A 21485-nucleotide genomic window follows, 5' to 3' on the forward strand; every position below is an offset into this window, starting at 1 on the left:
AAAACTAGAGCTTGTTTTTCAGAATCTGACTTCAGTGGCACCTGCATAATTTTCTCCAATAGGATTGGGTTGACTTGAAAATTTGAAAGCTATAGAACAGCACAAACATCGTCAAGTTTGAGCCCCTTGTTTAATATAATCTAAGGCCAGAGAGGTTCAGAAGCTGGCTCATAATCACACAGACATCTAGTGGTCAAACTGGGGCTTAAATTCAAAGTTCACGAGTTTTAATCTAGTGTTCTTCCCAATAAAATTTGCTGCCTCTTACCATTCCCCAAAAAGATTTCCATAACATTAACATTATAAATAAACTCTCAGGCAAAATAATAGGTTTAGAAAAGAATGGTTGGCAATTGCTTTTCAGCCCCATTAGGCCAAATGTAGTGTGCTATGGTATAGAAAGCACAGGCTTTGGGGTCAGAATATCCAGGTCTAAGTCTTAAATCCTCTACATAGTTCCTGTGTAACCTCTTTAAGCCTATTTCTCATCTGTGAAGCGCTCCAAGGGCTGTAAACATGATAGTGCTTTACAACTTGCTGAAAGCACTCTACAGATATTAATAGTTCCTATTAATAGAAAAGCACCTTGCACTTATGACTTGACACTGTTCCCTTAGACTCCAGGAGAATTTCCTGAGAGTTGTCTTTGGAGTTGAAATTTGCCTCCACTATGAAAATCAGACTAGAGATTATGCAAAAGAAAGCTTAAGCTTGATCCGCCTTGCCTGGGAACCATCTCATAGACTCTCATAGAGCAGGTGGTGTGACTGCTGAGGACTGATTGAGCTGGGAGAGGTGGACAGTCAATGAGGCCTGAGGCAGCTCCACCCCAGCTCCACAACCCACCCACCCCATGCTGTTATGCTCATGAGGCAGTGTGGCCTGCCATCGCCCAGACTAAAAGAGTTAGACGAGATCCAAAGCATGACTGTAGTCTGCAAGGCACAGTTTCCAAGAATTTGGGCCAGGTGCTGCCTCTAGACCTTGCAGCACACCTTGCTATCATACCCTTGGACCCCCAGATGTAAGGAAGTGTGGTTTTTAAAACCTGTGTTCTGAAACCATGACTAAGTTTGCCCTTGTCCCTGGGAAACGTCAATATCTCCAGAAAACAGTATTTGATCCGCATCTTGACAATCACTCTTTCTTTCCAAGGCAGAATAATATCCTTACCTTGTTTGGGGTGGGGGATGAGACCTGTTAATTTTTCCAAGGGGAAGTATGTGACCTCCACTTGCAAATCATTGCCCTTCCCCACCTCAGTCTATTTCAGACTGCCTTTCTTATTTGTATTTCCTAATTGTGCACATTCTCTGTGCCCCAGCAACCTGACATGTTTTTTTGTCAACTAAGATATTGCTTCACTTTGCTCACCCTGCAAATCAGGATCAGAAGCAGTTACTGTACCATCGATGTTGTATGTGAGTGAGAGAGGTGAAAGCGGTTTGGCAGCAGGAGACGATGTGCCAGGAATATATGAGGCTGAATACTTAGCTTCGGAATGCATCACAGCTCAGAATCAAAGAGGAAGGCCTCAGGGAGCACTACAATGGCTCCCATGGAAACTGCTTCGGAGGTGGGGATGTTCAACTTCCAGGAGAGACAGGGCATGTCGAAAGAAGAGAGAGAAAGGATTTGATAGAAAAGTGGGGTTACTGTTAGGGAGAAGTGAAAGACAAGGTATGCAAGGCAGGGTTGGGCAAGACTGTGAGAGACTATTAAGGCCAAATGTAGAAACACCCAATCTGGGGGCTTTGGGTCCTAGGTTTGTCCCTTTCAATAGCTCCTTCCCTTCATCTTTCAATCCACTGTAACAATTGAATCGCTTAGTGTATAGTCTTCCCTTATTAGAATGCAAGGCATGGATTTTTTTGCCTACTTTGTTCAATAATGTATTTCCAGTTCCTAGATCAGTAAGTGCCTAAGAAATATTTGTTGAATGAATGAACAGATTAAAGAACATGTAGCAAATTGAAGGGAAAAAGAAGACAATGACTTTTTCTCTCACTGATAGAGTCTTTAACTTTGTTGTGTCCACAAAATGAGGAGTAACAAAGTACAGTTTCCTTTAGCGGCAGTATTTGGAATGAAGAATGTTTTTGGATGATGGATGTAACTTGTTATAAAATTTGGAAAGGCTGTCATCTTAGGAGGCACTGTCACTTCCAGATCTTCACTTCCATATCTCCTCCCATAATCACATAGGTCTAATTCTTATAATAAATCCTTCATTCTCATAGGGACTCTGTTCTCCCGCCTAAACATTGATTGAAAATGTTATCGATGTCGGAAGGAGTCCCAGGAGAGCAGAAGAATGAAGACACAAATCTGGAATTGGTTCTCTAATTGGCTAAATTTAAAAGCATCAATGGCCATGTTTCCACTAGTAAAAGGTACACAAACAGTTCGTGGCATAGTGATGAAAAAGTTACCTAATGTATTGTCTGTAGTCTCCTGGAGTGAAGTCCCTGCAGAAGGTAAACGCTTTGGATGGTCCAATAGTTGCTGTTATAGAACATTTTAGTGGATATATAGTCTGACTATGGGATTGGTTGTTTGCTACTAAGTGAGCTGGAGAGATTGGAGGAAAAAAATCGATGGGCTTAGGGCTTTGCATTTCTGGCTAAATATCTTATTTATTTATTTATTTATTTATTTATTTATTTATTTGTTTGTTTGTTTATTATTATCTATTTATTATTATTTATTATTATTATTTATTTATTATTAACTCATATCTTAAATATGAGTTATCAGAACCCTTTTATGACTGCTCTGAAAGAAATTGTATCTCCATAGCCATAGGGTTGGATTTCTGAAAGTCAAGGCTAAAGTCTAATTCTACAAGTGGGGCGCCTTCCCACAAGATAGAGCAAATGCAATAAACCAGAAGCAAATATACAGTGCCATCTCCTCATAGGTAGAATGTTCATGTCTGAGAAGCAGGGGGTGGTATAGGAATGGCTCCTCTCTCTGTTAGATTTAATAACACCCCTAAGGAGTTTTGGCTCTCTATGTTAATGCTGCAACCTTGAGTTTTAATCGTTCTGTAACACATCCTGCCCAAGAGAGAAGTGATTCCACTGATAAACACAATGTTCCATTAAATTGGAAGCTGAGATTTTCCTCTAGTCAGTTTGGGTTCTTCATGCCAATGAACCAACCATCAGCTCTGAAAGGCTGATTTTTATTGACTATTTCAGTTGGTCTTCCTTACCACCTGGCTTCCAGGAGTTTGGTCAATGGGAAGCACTGGCCAAAGATTCTAAGGATGAGAGAAAAGAGGATTGAAGTACTTATTCACCTGACTCCCTCCCTGCTAGATCACAGGTTCACAGTGTCTGTATTCTCCCCAAAACCACAGCTCCCATCAGGTGGACCTCTCATATTGCTATAAGTCTCCCTACGTTCTAGAAATTTCATCTTTCCTTTGACTCGTCAGGACTAGGGCTAGTAGTGGCTTCCTGCTGTTGTTAGATCTTGAGTGCTTAAATTTACCCACACCAGTGTAAACGGTTCCTTCAGTAGCCCTTTTGGAATTTATGGGCCATCCTGCCAGCTTCCTGACTAATACAAGAAAGTTGTGAACTGAATCTCCTTCTGGTCACCTTATCTAATTTTCTCATTAGCTCTCTTTAAAAGTCTTTTTTAAAGGTAGCAGTACAGTTAGGCAAAGATTTCTCAGGATACCAAAAGCAAAAACCATAAACAAATTTAAAAGATTAAACTTCATCGAAGTTTCAAACCTGTTGCTTTACAAAAGATACTCTTAAGAAAATGTAAAGGCACGCCCAGTCTGGGAGAAAATATTTGCAAAGCATATATCTGATAAAAGACTTTTATCCAGAATACATAAAGAATGCTTAGAACTCAAGAATAAAAGACCAAAACCAAAAATTTTAATGGACAAAAATAATGATTTTAAATGGGCAAAAGATTTGAACAGATATTTCCCAAAGAAAATAGGTGGACATAAAAACAAATGGAAATCCAAATTAAAATTATGATAGGGTGTCTCTACACACCCACTAGAGTGTCTGAAATTTAACTGGTTGAAATACCAAATGTTGTCAAAGATATGGAACAGCCAAAACTCTCATATACTGTTGGTGGGACTGTAAAATGGTACACCACTTTGGAAAACCAGTTGGCAGTTTCTTAAGAAGTTAAATACACTCAATATATGACTCAGCAGCTCTATTTTTATGCATTTACCCAAGAGAAATGAAACTGCTTTCCACACAAAGGCTTGTACACAAATGTTCATAGCAGCTCTAGTCTTAATAGCCAAAGATTGGAAACAACCTAAAACAATCCCATCAACAGGTAAATGGATAAATAAATTGTGATATAGTCATACTATAGAATATGACAGCATCAAAAAGAAATACACTTAACAGACAGGCAACAATAGAGATGAATCTCAAAATCCTTATGCTGAGCTATGAGACAGACACAATAGAGTATGTACCATATGATTCCATTTACATGAAGCTCTATAGAGACAAAAACAGATCAGAAGCTGCCTGAGGCTAGGGATGTGGGGAATGGAGAGAGGAATAACTAAGATGAGGCACAAGGGAACTATTTCAGGAGACAAAAATATTCTGCACATTGATTGAGGTGCTAGTTACATAGGCGCATACATTTGTCTAAACTTGTCAAAATGTAGAATTAAAATATTATGCAAAAAAAATAGAATGCATTTTATTGTTTATAAACTATACTTCAATAAAGTTGATCAGGAAACAAAAAAAACAAGAAGCAGAACAAATCATTGTAATCCCAGCATGCTCAGACACCCCTCTTCACAAATCATTTGTGGATTGCAATCACTGTTATTCAGCAGCAGCTTCCGGACCTGGATTACAGCCAGTAAACATGCTCCCAGACACGAGAACATTAGTCACAATGAAGAGATCATATTTTAACTCTTGTTTGGAGGATTTGATATATTTCCTGACCTTAAATAAGCCACTACCACCTACAATGCAATACTGCATTCTACAGATAAAGAACTAGAGACCGACCTATTATCTTACTCTCTCATACAGTTTAACATCAATAATTTTTCTCCTGGTATCAGACAAAATTCAAGACTGTAGAAAAGCCATGCAAGATAAAGATTACAAATGAGGATGTGTACCCACATTTAAAGGTGGCTAGCTACCTCCAAGACAAGTAATTCCAAAGAGACAATCTTCGGATTCCAGTAAAAATAGCTATATCTCAAGCTCTGTCTCTAACCAAGCTTCACCAACACACGCAAGAAAACACTTAGCAGTTCTCAAAGCAAATCAATTGCAAGAACTCCCTACTTTCTCCTTGCTACACCCAGGAAACAAGCATCATCTTGAGCCAACAATTTGTCTTTGACTAAACAGGCTTTACTTTTGGGTTATTACCACCTTATCTTTTCAGGGGTGAAATGATGAAGCAAAATCTCTGCTAAATAGACCATAAAGTTTGTCACTAGTCCAAGAATTAGACACATCGCCAACCTAGACAACATTATCTAGGCCTTTAAAAAAAAACTTACATGGGGTCTGGCCTGAGGCCAAGGAAGTGGTATTGAATTGGCACACTGTGAGGCCCCAGGGAGGATGGCATTTAATAGAAGAGGATTGGTAGGGAGGCTGATTAAATGCATAATATAGACTTATTTCTCTGGAATCTAGACACCTGAAAATTCAAATAACAGATTTTTTTGCTATATTATTCAAGGATATCTGATGTTCATACTTAAAAGGCAAAGATATTTCAAGAGTATAAAATGATGTCTAAATCAAAGAAAAGCTTAGATTTAGTATAATTTAACATTAAATAGATTTATTGTGCTTCAATTCTTTGAAAAAAAAATAGTGTTTATGATAATAACTCTCAATAAGCCAAGATATTCAATTTATTAATCTAGGAGCTCCTTATAAGTGGAGACTATATAACTTCTATTTCCTCCCAACACCCAGCACAGTGTCAAGGACGAAATGTACCTCATGAGGTCACATGAGGTCAAACGTCATTTTAAGGGAGTGTTCCAAACTCTTGTTCTATTGGAATTGGGCTAAGTCAAGTAGTCAAGTATTGTTTAACACAGGAGTATCATGGGCCATCATTTGATAGTCTTTCTGGCTATGTGGAAAGTTTTCACTCGGTTCTATTATAGCTGCAACACAATTGATTTTTGTATCTTCTGTATGGCACTTCATCATGAGTGTTCAAACACATGACAGAGTAGCTCCAGACCATGCCGGCTTCCCAAGGGGCTGGTCCATCCAGCTCAGTAGCAGCTGGAGATCATCTCCATTTAAAGGCTGTGAAGTATACTGGAGGACTCCTTCCTCTTCTAAGAGAGGAAGTCACCACCTCACCAAAGCAGGTGTCCTCATTAGCAGACTGATGAAAGGGTCAGAGGTGGAAAAAAAGCTTGCAGCTGAGCAGTCAGGATAGATGCAGCACAGACCAGCCATGGGAAGGGAAGTTGTTCCTCAGCTTTCTGGGTAACGGGCATGCCACAGTCCTCACAACACATTTCTCCCAACATGCCTTTTGGCTTTTAAAAAGCAGCTTCGGCATCCAAGATTTTCTTCGAATGGAAGGGCTCAAAATACTTCACTTGAGTCTTCATAATATACGTGACAAAAAGTCTGGGCAACTACTTTTTCCTCTTAGGGATATTTCCATGTGTTCTTTGCTGACCTGGCAAGACTTGCGGGGTGAGGGAAGGATATTAGGAGTCCCTTCTTGGTAGGTAAGCCCAGCATTCATGTGCTCCAAGAACCTGTGTTTGCTCTTTAGGGCAAACTACAATTACTATTGGTTGTATCTCACTTTTTCAGAATGGAGGGGCCCATGAACTTTTTCCCTGGACCCAGATTGTTAATGAAATGTAGTGATGGTACAGCAAAATGACAGGCACTGTCACAGGAGTCTGCCTCTGGGTCCCCAGGGAGGCAGTGGCAGCGATTCGGCCCTGGGCTCACCCTGCAGAGTTCCAGCCCCCAGGACACATCTGGATATTGTAGGACAGCTCACCAGGCCAGGCAGAGTGTTAATGAGAATAGCATGTGTGGAAATGCCATCAAATCACTTGGTGCTTTGGGGTCTATTCTAGGCCCAAAACAGATCTGATTGCATAATAGAACCATCTGACATATTTGGAAGTGGAAGCTGGCAGATTCTTTACTTGTTCAGGACCCTGTGGGCAGCTGGCATTAAAGACAAATAGGGACTCAGACTCATATGAAGTGAATCTATGCAAGTGCAGGAAAGGAGAGGCCACCCCCAGCACTTGGCTGACCTTGGAAGGAAGATGGGAGTCCTCCCGGTGTCCTCAGCTCTGTGCTAACATCTTCTGTCCTGAGCTCCTCGGTGCTCAACCTCTGCAGCCTGTAGGGCTTAAGTGTATCTTGAAAAGATAAGGTCATAAAGCCTGCACTATGGCCAGGTCTAGGGAAATATGAAGGGGGTACATCCTGCCTCTTCTCCATTTCTTTTTAAGCAAAGACTGAAGTCTAGATTCCTCTGTTAGTTCAGGCTCAGCACCTTGGTGGCGGTCAGATTTGGCACAGCCATATCTAACTTGAAACTTTGGAGTTAAGATAGTTCTATTATATTATGGGTAAGAGCACAGGCATTGAAAATACCACCCCATGGACTGATTACTTACTGATCACATGGGGAAAAAAGCAGCTTTGCGACGGGGGAATCCACTGTCACCTCCTGAACCCAATGATCAGTCTTAGCATGCAGCTTCCCCATGGATGCAGTGTGTCGTATGCAGGACCAGCTTAGAATCAGGGTCTCTGAATGATTCAACCTGCACCTAACAAGCCTTTAGACCTAACTCCCAGTTTACAGAAAATCCAGGGGCTGGAGGAACAAGTTCAATGACACCAGAAGGAAACTATCAGATCCATCAGACAACTGATTTTGCAGTCTCTTCAACAAGCTAGTGACACATAAAAGGTGGGGAGATTGCTTTAGATGAAAACACTTGACATTTGAGAGATATAATAACAAGTGGAAAAAAAAAAAAAAAGGCTGGAGTTAGATAAGGAGGCTTATGCCTTGTCTCTACCACTAACAAGCATATGGACCAGTTACAGAATTTCTTTAAGCCTTATTTCCTTACCTGCAAAAAGAGAATAATGCATTCTACTTTACAAAGATGTTGTGAAGATTAACTGAAAATATGCATGCTCAGTACATGGGCATACTGGGTACTCAAAAATGGCAGCTCTTAGTATCATACCAGAGATCTGTTATTAACTAAACTGTTCCTATGGAATGACCTACAGCTAGGGCTATGAGGCCCTCCTGCTTACCACTTAGCTTCTTTACGTAACAATGCCTAACTCACCCTGTTGGAAATATTATCTCCCCCGAACAGGAATACCCCTCCTATGCTCTGTCTTTCTGAGTTAAGGCTGGAAAAGTCACCAGATGCCTGCCTGTGTGGGAATATGTTAGAGCATGTTATTTTGTTTTTTTTTTTTTATTTATTATTATTTATCCCTACAGCAGCTGGTCTTCCTAGGTGGTCTCCCATCCAAGTACTAACCAGGCCCAACCCTGCTTAGCTTCCGAGATCAGACATTGGGCTTGTTCAGGGTGGCATGGCTGTAGACCATGGACCGTGGTTTCACTGGGATGTGAACCCAGGACCTTCTGCGTGTAAAGCAGACATGCTAACCACTACACTATAGAACCATGTTCCCATAAGAGCATGTTTAGCAGATGTTGCTGATGTCCTGCCCAGTCTCCCAGGCTGCCAGATCTCATCATTCTGTCTCAGGGTTTCTCTCGCTGCTACAACCTGCTCTGACCTCAAGAGTGTGGCCAGCCAGAAGGGCCAGGGAGGTGATATCCACCTCCTGCCTTCCCCAAAGCAATTCTCAACCAGTGACAGACAGGATGGGGGATAATCTGGCTCCCTAGTCCCTCTGGTGGGATATCTCTGAGGTATGTTTCCAAGAAATCCAAAGAAGGATTGAGTTCTACTCACTCGTGGTGGAACGAGCTAGATAACACTCCATTTATTAGCTTTTTTATGTTCCCCGAACTATTTCCCACTTGCCACCTGTGTTTTCTAGGATTAACTCTCAAATAAATCACTTAAACTGGAAGCCTCATCTGAGGAAACCCAAACTAAGACACCACAGGAATGAGTTTGGATTTTACCCTAAAGGCAGCAGGAAGCCGTTGAAATATTTGGTAAATTGTAGCTATCAGTGTCATTCTAGAAATCCGAGCTGCCCCACTCCTTGCCTTTCCACCATCTGTGCTAGATTTTGAATTCAGTAAGAGTGGTAAGTGTTGTGCCTCATTGATATCAGATACCCTGCATGTAGCGCCGGACACAGTGGGCCGTGTCCAGCTCTCCTTGACAGCAGCCTACCCGCCCTGCTTCCCTCCAGGAGCAACAGGGAGGAAGCTGGAGGTCCCCCTCCCCCAGCCCCCCACCCCCTGAGAACTTGGTTACACAGAGCCTACACATCGTAGCTGCAAACAATGCCATAACAATTACTGCTTTCTGCTTGGAGATGTCTGATGTCTAAGAGTAAAACCCTGGAGAGGGCATCATGCCAGTTATAGCAGGAAACGTCTGGAAGGGACGAAGAACTGAGGGAGCATCTGGCTGCCTGTGAGTCCAGTGCCAGGGGACCTGCTTTCCACAGGATAACTGAAGAAGTTCTGGAAAAGACCTGTGGAAAGCTGCACTGCTCTAATAAAGAGAATCCTTAGCCCCTGCCTTGCTTCAGTGGCAGTGCCCATGAGCACGCTGATGAGACCCAGGACAAGCCATAAACAGTAAGATTAGACAGCTAGCCAAATCGCTGGCAAAGCTTTGTGTACTGCTCTTGGAACAGCTTCAGGAAGAGTGTGGGTCCAAGTGGGTATTATGATGGGAGATCCTTGGGAAAAGCTTCCCAGTAGAACCTGAGACCCCCTGACACTTCTATGCAATATTTTTCCCTACTTATGAGAAGCAGATGAAATAAACAGACTAAGCCTATTGTTCTAAAGCAAGATATTCCTAGATCTGTGTCCTTTACTAGGCTATAAGTTGGTAGCAAAGAAGCAAATTTAAAATGAGCAAATTCTTTGACTCTATCCCTCTGTTTAGCAATCATAATAATTTGCTTTCTGTTTGTATTTAGAAAGGAAGGAAAGAAAGAAGGAAGGAAGGAAGGAAGGAAGGAAGGAAGGAAGGAAGGAAGGAAGGAAGGAAGGAAGGAAGGAAGGAAGGAAGGAAATGGGTAAAAAGCAGAAACTTGTCCTACAGAGACCCAAAAGGGCTCACAGAGTTAAGACTGGATGTCATCATGGACATATAATTTCTACCCAGAAGGAAAGTAATGAACAAAATCAGAGTGGTCACCTGACTGTGCTGGCAGGCACTCAGTCACAGGTAACAGGAAGCCTCTGTCCTCACTATATTGCCAAGTGACCTGAGCCAGATCGGGTTTCCTGGGCCACCTGGACAAACAAAGGCAGAGGGCCAGAGCAGTGAGGGCAGTATCTCAGTGATGCTTGGCATCATAGTTGATGGGAAATAGAAGGAACAAAAGAGGGAATGAAGGGGAAGGGAAATCTTTGAGAAGTCTCTTTATTTGGTGTCCTCTAAGTTTCATCTCAAAGCACTTTTTAAAAAAATCAAAATGCAGACTTTCCCAAAGTCTAGTTGCACTGTCACCCTCGCACTCGATATATAGATAAATATAGAGGGAAATAATCACTGGGAGGAAAATTAAGGTTTGGGTCATACATCAGCTCTGCTTAGCTGGCATCCGAACACATAATTCACATCGCTGAAAAGGCTCCAGTGGTTGCTTACCAATTACAGATCAATTACAGAAAAGGCTGTAACTTTATTAGAAGTATAATTTGGAAATCCTGTAAACACTTAGGATTTAAACCCCACTTACCGAATGGTCAATGCATAATAATTAACCCATGTGTGAAATTAAATTCAACCCTAAGGAAAACAACATATACGTGTTGTTTTAAATTCCATCTTAAGCCTTTCCAAGAAAACCACATGCTGAAGGATCAAAATGCAAATTAACTAACCTGACTCCAAACCGACAACATCCTATCCTAAGGAAAATTACGCTAGCATTCATCATCTGCCTAATATAAAATATCCAAATGTATATATTCATAGCCCGTTAAAAGAAAGAAATTTTCTCTAATATTAGGTTAATGTTTAAATTTTAAAATTTACTACTCAATATACACAGCCATTGAGCATTTGTATTGTTTTACATTTGTCTGAAGCTGCTTAGGACCTACTGCTACTGCAGTCACCATTACCTGCTTGATTCACGTAATACCTGGTGAGCTACCTGCAGGAAAATCTACCTTTCTTCCTCCCGGACTCCTTATCTCCAAGATGTTATCTAATCAAGAGAGTGTGGATGACCCTGGAAAGTCCATCAAAACTAAGTCAAGAGCTATCAAACCACAATCCTATGAACAGAGTAATGTTTCCACACAAGAAAAAAAAAATGCTTTTTTCTTGCTGTGTCTGATGAGATATTGTAGTGTAAATTGGTCTGTAAGGGATTGTAAGGAAATGTAGAGGAAACCTCACCACCTTCTCATACCAAATTTATACTTCAAGCCCCCTGTCATTCAAACATAAACTCTCTTATTAGAGAGCAGGAAAATCCACATATCTCCTTTGAATGTGCATTGAGTTTACTACGGAATTAAAATCCACGAAACGAGCTTCCTTAATTAACAGTTTTGCCCAAGTTAGTAGTGAACCAAGACAAAAGCAGAGATTTCTGGCTAAGAAAAGCAGCTTTGTAGTTTTGCTCCCCTCCTTCCTCCCTTTGGATAGAAAGGCTGAAGAAGAGTGTAAAAGGGTGGGGATAATAAGTGCTTAGCCTACTCCATGTCTTGAAGGAAGGTGTTCTCTACCTGAGGCAAGAAAGCTCTGACATTCCTTGAAAACTCCACTGCCAGGTAGCCGGTGGAGCTGCTGCAAACTGGGGCTTTTGTCCCTAATCTGTAGAAAAGCTCACTTGGCTGTCAGTTCCTGCTCCTCCCCGTTTCTCACCACCTTCTCTTTCTTTTGTGGCCTTCATAAAGTTTTCTCTGGGCACTGCCTTCAGCTTTAGAAAACCAACCAATCCCTTCTCTGCCTCATCTTAAGAGATTTACAAACTTATATTCTCATTTCATGTTCATGGACTATTACAAATAACATACTTTATCATCTTTTACACACAGTAATGTATATTCATAACGATTCTCGAACTGGAGAGGGATCATTACAAAGTATCACAGTCTGAGGAGTGGGCAAGCTTTTGGTGGGTGAGAACTTATCAATGTTTTCCAACTTTTAGAAATTATGATTAAGAAATTATATCTCACCTTTTTGACCGACGTCTTAGCGAGGCTGCGGTGGTAGCAACTGCTCTCAGAACTTCGTTATGCGCCCAAGGATGAAGAGAAGAAGAAAGAGGCCGGAAAGTCGGCCAAGAAAGACAAAAGACCGGTGAACAAATTTGGGGGCAAGGCCAAAAAGAAGAAGTGGTCCAAAGGCAAAGTTTTGGGACAAGCTTAATAACCTCGTCTTGTTTGACAAAGAGACAGATGACAAACTCTGTTTTAGTTCCCAACTATAAGCTTATAACCCCAGCTGTTGTCTCTGAGAGACTGAGGTTCCCTGGCCAGGGCAGCCCCTCAGTTGCTCCTTAGTAAAGGGCTTATTAAACTAGTTTCAAAGCATAGAGCTCAAGTAATTTACACCAGAAACACCAAGGATAGAGATGCCCCAGCTGCTGGTTGAAGATGCATGAACAACAGGTCCTACCAATGGTACATTTTGAAAAAAAAAAAGTCTATTACATCAAAAAAAAAAAAAGAAATTATATTTCATATATGATTCTATAGGCGATGTTAAATTCTCCTTTTCCTCTTTTAATGAAATTGAAATTATTTTTCACCATCATTCTAATAAAAATACTTTTAAGATATGAACACTTTTTAAATGATAGTCCTTGAGCACCGTTGTTTAATAGGCCCAACTAATTTACTTTCTTCATTGGTCTTTTCTATACTTCAGTGTAAACTCCTTTAGACAGGAATATGTCCATTTTAATGGATTCTGACCAACGGGTAGTGAAGACTGTCCTTTTACATGTAGACATGTAGCAATACTTCCACAGGAGAATACTGGCTAATGTTTACTTTGAGTTTATTGTATGTCGAGTATTATTCTAAGAACTATAAATGGGATCAATTGATTAATTCCTCATAAGTTACTATTATCAACCCCATTTGACAGATGAGGAAATCGAGGCACGAAATGGTTAAGTAATCTGCATAAATTAGAAAGTTTGACAGTGGCTAGTAATAAAAAGAAAAACTAACACGGTGTAATCTTCATTTCTTTAATAATTTCCTCAACAGCTAAGCAACTTTCTCTAGAAAGGCATATATTCTCCACACATATAGTCCCTCAAAATCAGATAATAGTGAAGCAAAAATAAGAGCTGAATTCTTCTTACTGGATTCAGATCTAGAAGTCCAGTTTCCTAATTTCTAGTTCATTTGTTAGCACAATACCTTTCCAGCTCTTGAAAATACTTACGCTGATTGTATTTCAAAATAAAGCTGACTAGATATTGTTCAAGTATTTTAATCTTTATAATTTAAATAGTCTCTGGTTACTAGAGGTAATTTTGTTTATCGATACTGATAACATATGATTCTTTCTTACAAGTCTGCCACAGAGAAAATTGTGTGTAAAATGTAAGGGATTTAAGTGGGAAAAATTAAACTCAAACATCTTTTTAGGTGAACTCTACTGACTCTCAAAACTTTCTGGTCTACAGCCATGCCACCCTGAATGTGCCCGATCTTGTCTGATCTTGGAAGCTAAGCAGACTCGGGCTTAGTAAGTACTTGGATGAGAGCCCACCTAGTAATATCAGGTGCTGTGGGCGTTAAAAAAAAAAAAAAAAAAAACTTTCCAAACCCATGTTCTTGGCAAATAAATTTTGCAAAAATGAAAAATGAATTTATTTGAAATTTCTCTATAGGGATATGATGGAAACATAAGTCATCTGTGGTCATAAACAATTAGAAGTTGAAAGTGAGTTCTGTTTCTAAGTATAAAAAAAATTAAAATCACTCATAATCCCACCATTAAAAATCCTTACTCAACATTTTAGCACATTTCCTTCTAGGTTTTCTTTTCCTGTTTTTTTTTGTTGTTGTTGTTGTTTTGTTTTCTTAAACATAGTAAATAGGCTATCTTTGAAAACTCAAGGTTCACTCGAACCAGTTATTGAAGAACTCTTTCCCCACGTCTTCAGAAAAAAATTCCTATTGTCTCCCTACCCTCCAGTAACATATTCATTGCCTTCAAAGGCAATTCGAGTTATTGATAGAAAAATCAAATTATTTTAGCTACTCTGCTGTTTCCTTACCTATTTGGAAGATAAATTCTTCAATTAAAATTAAAGATTGACAAAGACCTAGATTATTAGGTCTTTGTAGGGAGGCGGCAAGAGAATTAAAATGTTAATCAAGACTCAATCAGAGACTGCAATATGCTGATCAGCCCTGCAGCCAGGCCAGGAGGACACTTGCAGAACAAAGGAAGATTTCTGCTGGGATTGCTGACAGCTCATTTCCCCACACCTGTGAAGGGGAAACAGGAACCAAGAGTCATTCCCTGTGGCTAAAACCACGGGTAACCTATGGATTAAAAGCTGCTAACTGCCAGCAGGCCTTTCACTCTACATATTCTCACCTTTTCATGATACTTACTCTTCCCCTTCCTTACTCTATGTCCATACCAAAGGAAATGGGAACTAAAGAATGACACATAAACTGAATTCCCTGAACACTCAGGGTCCCCCTCAGTGCCTTTACTCTGCCCCTCTCACTCTCTGCCTCTAAGAGGAGACCACACTCTGTCGGTGGAGTGTTACCTCTTTTCTAATAAACTGTCCTTTTGACTCCGACTTTGGCGTAGGTGTTGAATTGTTTCTACACTCTCTGCCAAAGGACCCTCTTCTCTCAGTACAGGACTTGGTCTCCCTGTCACTTGGGGAAATTTGCCATGTCCTGAATCACCTTCATGTCCAAAGATGGTTTAGCTATTCTTAGTAGGTAGTTCTTCCAGATGGTGTTTAAAGGTATGTGCAATGAGAGAAACAAGTTTAAGACTTCTCTGAACCTCTGCTCTCCATCTCTGTTAATGGCCTTCCTGGTGTTAGAGATTTGTTTAATGATCAATAGAGGTTTCTATTCCTACCACTGAGTCTTTCAGAACCTGGTATAACCAAGTCAATGTTTAACTGCATTCTTTGGGTCTGAAATGGCCAAGTGGGAGTTGAAGGGAAGTCTCTATGGAAACCAGCCTCCCAGGAAGTGGCCAGAGGGGTTAGTGTGTGGTGAAATAGAGCTACAAAGATGTCATGAAGGAAACAACTGTTTAGTAAAGCAGGGGTAAACTTCTGAAATACCTCGATTAAAACAAGCTACATTAAAGGCCCAAAGCCACTTCCCTCATGGTTTTCTTTTAAACGTCTTTAATGTAAAATGGGCTTGAGTAACTCTAAGGGTCTCCCTAGGGTGACCAAAGTAGCACCTTTGCAAATCAAAGAGGAAGAGACTCCCTCAGCCAGCCCTGTCGACTTTGCATTCAATCAGAACCTGGAAGAAAAGAGTTCATATTCATTTGCAAGACCGCAGGACCTGAATAAAGCTTTGGAAGGGCAGCTGCCACCTCTACGGGAGACCTGGTATGGAAGATATTCTGCAGGTAAACATAAAACCCAGCATGAGATTTGTGTATTTGTGCCAAGGAGAGCAATTGACAGAGTTACCTGACTATCTCCATAATCTCAGAAAGTTTCTAAATCACTGAAATACAAGGGAACATTTTTCGATGGGATAGTTAGGTGAACGTCTATTTTAACTATCCTGGGTACATTAGAATGGATGTGTAAACTGCGCATAAATGGCTTTTCGCCATTCCACGTGAGAAGAAAAAATCATTTTGTTTCGATCTGTATAGTGCTTTCAATGTTTATACCTAGTTTTGCCAAACCATTAAAATTATATAGATGGTGGGATAAATTATGACTATCATAAGTTTCAGTCAGATTCTAAATTTAAATCATTCTCCCCAGCACCAGTTAATGCATCAGGCTCTGTTGTTTTGAAAGCTGCACTTTAGGAGTCCATTCTAATGTGAATTTGAAGGTCATCCCAAATAGAATTGATTTATTGCAATACGGATGAGTGGATGAGTCACCCTTTCCCCAACCTCATATTTTTCATGGTCACCTGCAGAACTAAGAGAATTTTTTTTCCCCATTATAATAGGAAACTCTGAGCCTGAAGTAGCTATGGGTTATTCCAGGATATTTTACAAGACATGTAAAATGTTTATGACAACCGCAATGATAATTAAACAGACATTCTAACTTAATGTATACAAACACATACATATATGTAATTTTCTCTTCACATTCTGGATTAATAACACAAATAAGTTTCCATTATTGGTCAACTTGGCCAGAATGCCTTATATTCTTTTTCCATACCTAATAAATCCTACCTAGAATTATCTTCATGGCTACTTTCTGTAACCAACAACCTTTCGCTGGTTCTATATGACCTATGTTTTTATGTTCTTCAACGTCTTAAGAACGTGAATAGGAATTTTCCTTTTAGTTTCATTAAAGAATTCCTTTTTTTTTAATCTAAACCCATTATTCAGAGTTTTAAGATTTTGGTAACTGAATGGTAAAAACTGGTTCTTATGCATTAGAGTCCAATTTGGGAAATGTTCTTATTTTACAAATGCAAAAATCACTATAAAAATAAATAATAAGGGGATGGTGATCATTCTGACCACTGTTTTCAAGGGGCCCATACTTTGACCCCAGCTCCACTAGATACAAAATAGTATAATGTTGGGCAATTTACTTCCTCAATTTTCTTCAACTATAAATCAGGGGTGAAAATAACTGCCTGACACAGCCTATGCCATTTCGGGAGAATCAAATTAAATGATGGTGTGATATCATTCAAGTCATAACATACAAATAAGGAGTAGTCAGGCTGCTGAAGAAAATTTTACTGAAAGTATTTAGATTTTTAATCTAACAAGTATGTTGTTTCTGTCTTGCTCGATATGCAGGCATCTCTTGAAAAGTAAGGACATAGCAAAGTACTTAAGGTGGTCATTCAAGTGTCTCAAGGATAGAAATACATAATAACCCAGAAAATTTTCCATTTAAAATGCAAAGTGAGAATGTAGGATAGTCTACACAACAATCTGGAAATCAGAATGCTTCCAGATCATTCAGAGGAAAGGACAAGAACTTCATTCATGCAGCTTTAGTCGTGGTGGTAGTCCCAAAGGCCTAAGACAATCAAGCTAAAAAATCAAATTCATTATGGATCTCTTGAGTTTCTCTGTTTCCTAACAAGGCTTAGCCCTGGGCTATTTTATCAGGAAAGAATGTTGCCATGCTGTATTATAGTGGCAACTTGTGGAAATGTCTTTCCGTAGTTGGGAGGACTATTTAATTAGGAGCATACAGTGCTCAGTATTGCATACTCCTATTACACCCTCATGATCCATTTCTTTATCACCTCTCTCTATCTAATACTTATCCGTCTACATATTTCATCTGAAAAGAGAATATTTCATTTCTTAAAGATATATATATATATTTCTGATTTCCTATATTATTTGAGAGAGATTTCATGAAATTAAAACAAATCAATAAGTTTATATTTTTCAAGCCAAATTCTATGTTTGAATAACATTTATCATCAATACAGTGTTAATTGTGAAGATCTTCCTTTAAATATGGATCTGGGGAGGAAATGATGGAAGCAGAAATTAAATCCTGGGTCTAGGCCAATATTTTATCATTTGCATTTGTAGGGCCCCTGCTTTATATGTTTCATCTCCACATTCAACCCATAGGTTAGATATATATAACTAAGAAGATATGAAATTGTGTTAGCAAACTCTGGTAACTTATGATTAGCCTGATTTAATAGTAAATTGTTTTTAATGATTTGTTCTTGTTTCTCCCTTAATCCTTCAAGTGCCCAGGGCCATGTATTTTGACATCCCACTGGAACAGGGAGAAACAAGTATTATTAAAAGGCATCCACCCCGAAGACTTCAAGTAAGATGAATTTAAAAGGCTTCATAAGGAATTTCTTGGATTTAATGGTAACATCCCCTTTTAACTATAATCAAAAAGAGGGATATTGATAATGACCAAGCTAATGAGAATGACAATGTTGTTAAAGAGAATGTTGTCAATACAAAGACCATACTCCTTTAGGATTTCCTTTCGTAATGATGTCACTTTTAAGACTACCACCCAAAGAAGGAAGTATAGAACCAAAGACATAGCTATGAGGAGACTCAAAGAACCTGAATCTTGCACCTATTAGTTGGATAACATGGGAAAATCACTTGTAGCAAATAATAATAACAATAGCTACTACTATTTAATTACGGCCCATGACAAGTTAGATATACTCTAGGCAACTTGATCTATGTCATTCTTTTAATTCTCATACCCCTCTATGAGAAAGGAAGTATTCTCTTTGCTTTAGGCATGTGGTCCAGAGAGTTAAGTAACTTGCTCAAGGTCAGCAGAGGCTAGATATCAACGGAGTCTCCAAAGCCTGTGCTTTTAATGGTCAGCATAGATGGTCTCTACAGCCCTTCTGTCCTTCATCTTTCATTGTTCTAAGTGTTAACTGGTTATTGAAATTGAGAACATTGGATTCCAAGGCAGCAAAGCAAGAGCTTTAAATGCACTCACCTTAATAAATATTTAATGAGTTTTCTCTAGAGAACTATAAATTCCAGAAGGGGAAAGAGATCTGAGTGGATCCTTGAAAATAAGCATCAACTAAAAGGAGGGCTGGGGGCTCTCTTGTGAGCAGGATCTCTCACTGACATTTAGAAAAGGGAATTGGAGCCAAACCCCACCTGCTACACAATTCACCCAGATGACTGGACCAATCTCAGGGGTATTTGAGCTCATTTGTTACGTACTATTTCTGTTTCAGTTGGTTTTTATTGACCTGTTTTCTTCAGAAGCTCACAACAATTATTTGATGTGATTATATCCTTTGGTCACAAAAAGAGCATCTTTTCTCCAAATATTAGAAACCTCAAAATATTGTTTAATTAATGAAAAAATAAAGTAATTTTAAAATTTGGGGTATATCTCTAGCCAAATTGAACAATTTAAAAACTTGTGTTGTATTCCTAAATCAAACGCATCCTTTCAAAGGATTGTGTTTAATATACATTCCTATGGAGACTCTAAGCTGAATTACTCAATTGGAAGATATTATCATAACCAGTGTATAGCAGTCTATAGTTTACAGACTACTTTTTACATCTATTGACCCTAAATAAGTTAAAGTTAGGCTTTGATTCTCTCAAGTCAAAGAAGCTCAGAAAAAAAAATTTCAGTATTTTAAAGTCAAAGACTGTACCCCCACATCCTAATTAACCTTTTAAAAAAAGAATCATTACAAATGAATTATTTGAGTCTAAAGACTATGTCTTATTCAGTATTATATCTTTAGTCACTAACACTTAATATGTACTCCACAAAAGTTTGTAAATAAATGAAAATAAAACCCATTATCCCTAGTGAGAAAAAAAATGGCCTCACTGTATTGGAAGTCCAATTGACTAGCCAAAGCAACCAATACGATGAATTATATTGGAGTATTTTATTGAACCCAAGAGGTGGGAGGCACCTGAACTTCAAAGAAGAGCTGTGCCTTGGGACCAGAAAGGCAGAATAACTGTGTCTCCTTAAGATCTTCTCCATGCATTTGCTTTACTCTCCCCCTGCTGATCACCTTTCTCAGCTCCTCAAGACCACTGGTGAAATATGACCACCCGCATAGTTCCAAATGGACAGACTTATAGTTCCAAATGGACGACAGACTGGCCTAGCCCCCTTGGCTCCAATTCCAAATTCCTGGGAAAAAAAGATCTTATTGGCTCAGCTTTGCTCATGATCCAATTCTGGTCCAATGAGCTGTGACCAGAGGATATGCTCATGCAGTAGAAATGTGGGCAGAAAAGCGCCCCCACCATAGATTCTGAAGGCAGCTCCCAGAGAAAAGGGAAACCACTGGGAACTTGGCAGACACTCTCGAAGATATCAACTATAATTATCTTCACAAATGAGGCTCAGCACATTTTCCACTGCAAATGGGTTTTTGAGAGAATAATAAATGCTGGGTTCCCATGACATGCTAATTAATAGCCTAATCTCTGCCAGAGAAAATTCCGAAAGTATTTTTAATTATTAAACCAAATTTAATTGTACCTTAAATAATCTGAGTTGCATATTTGGCACTTTCCACTTCCTGAACATCTATTCCTCAAGTAAAGAGCAGGTCATGAACTAAGGTTTTCTGTCTTGGAGCTGCCAATATCTGACAGCCTCTGCCAGAGAACTCGGAATTAAATGTGCCCGTTCCTTATTGAAGAGTTGATTATCACTGTCCTTTCTGGCCTGGTTTCCCTTATCCAACCATCTCAGGTGCAGCTTAAGGTGGAGATGGCTCCCACCCGCCAGCCCACTCCCACCACATAGTGTTTCCTCAGGCGATCTCCTCAGATGACACCCTCATCTCCAAAGATTTGCTCAAATCTCACTTTCCCTATAAGGCTTATCCTGACAACCCAATGACAATTGAAGCCCTCACCCTGGCACTCCTGATTGCCATGACTTTTCACTATTTTTTCCCCAAAACACTTATTTTCATCTAGCACGCCAAGCAATTTACTTATGTACTACATTCATTGCTATTTTCTTCACTGCCTCCCCACCGCCTCCCTAACTCCAATGCTAGAATATAATCACATAGGCAGGGATTTGGGTCTGTTGTCTTCACATATCCAAGTGTAAAACAGAACCTGGCACATAATAGGTGATCAATAAGTATGTGTCGAATAAATGTTGAATGAATGGATGAAAAGGAGACAAAGATGAGCATAAAGACGGCTGGTGAGAGATAAAGAGGGTGGTTCTCATTTGGATGGTTTCATCATGTTGTTTTTGGTTTTAAACAGTTTGTCCCAAACTTATTCTTTTTCCTTACCTTTTCTAACTCTGCACATTTTCTATCTTTTGTGTGTGTGTGATTTGTGAGAGTTCCTTATATATCTTAGATCTAATCCTTTGTTAGTTATATGTGTTGCAAATATCTTCCATCTATGGTTTGCTTTTTCATTTGGGGTGTTTGTGCATGCACATGCGTGTGTGTGTGTGTGTGTGTGTGTGTGTGTGTGTGTGTGTACGTATACACAAAGACTTCCACTTCCATGTCGTCAAATTTCTCACGCTTAATCATTATGTTTTGTATTTTTTGTATTTTGTCTAGTTAATTTTTATCTTCTCCAAGTTCATAAAGATATTCTTTATTTCTAAAATTTATAT

The 21485-nt window shown here is 39.4% G+C and overlaps 1 protein-coding gene and 2 pseudogenes across 5 annotated transcripts in view; 2 read left to right on the plus strand and 1 right to left on the minus strand.

Moving 5' to 3' along the window:
• Positions 1 to 8511: 8511 nt before the first annotated feature.
• On the minus strand, positions 8512 to 8627 carry LOC111735904 (annotated as a pseudogene).
• Positions 8628 to 10255: 1628 nt separating this feature from the next.
• On the plus strand, positions 10256 to 12857 carry LOC105310108 (annotated as a pseudogene).
• Positions 12858 to 15376: 2519 nt separating this feature from the next.
• The window catches only part of CCDC198 (coiled-coil domain containing 198), a 22404-nt gene continuing 16295 nt past the window's right edge, over positions 15377 to 21485 (plus strand). For 3 of the 5 annotated variants that reach the window (XM_023527219.1, XM_023527218.1, XM_023527220.1), the window contains exons 1-2: positions 15382 to 15790; positions 18100 to 18182. In XM_023527219.1, the coding sequence (XP_023382987.1) occupies positions 15568 to 15790; positions 18100 to 18182 (306 nt within the window). In that variant the 5' untranslated portion in view covers positions 15382 to 15567. Of the gene's footprint in view, positions 15791 to 18099; positions 18183 to 21485 lie in introns of all 5 variants that reach the window. The other 2 variants (XM_023527221.1, XM_011386332.2) reach the window with 2 other exon arrangements.

This window comes from Pteropus vampyrus, unplaced genomic scaffold, assembly GCF_000151845.1.
Source record: "Pteropus vampyrus isolate Shadow unplaced genomic scaffold, Pvam_2.0 Scaffold15, whole genome shotgun sequence".
Lineage (NCBI taxonomy): Eukaryota > Metazoa > Chordata > Mammalia > Chiroptera > Pteropodidae > Pteropus > Pteropus vampyrus.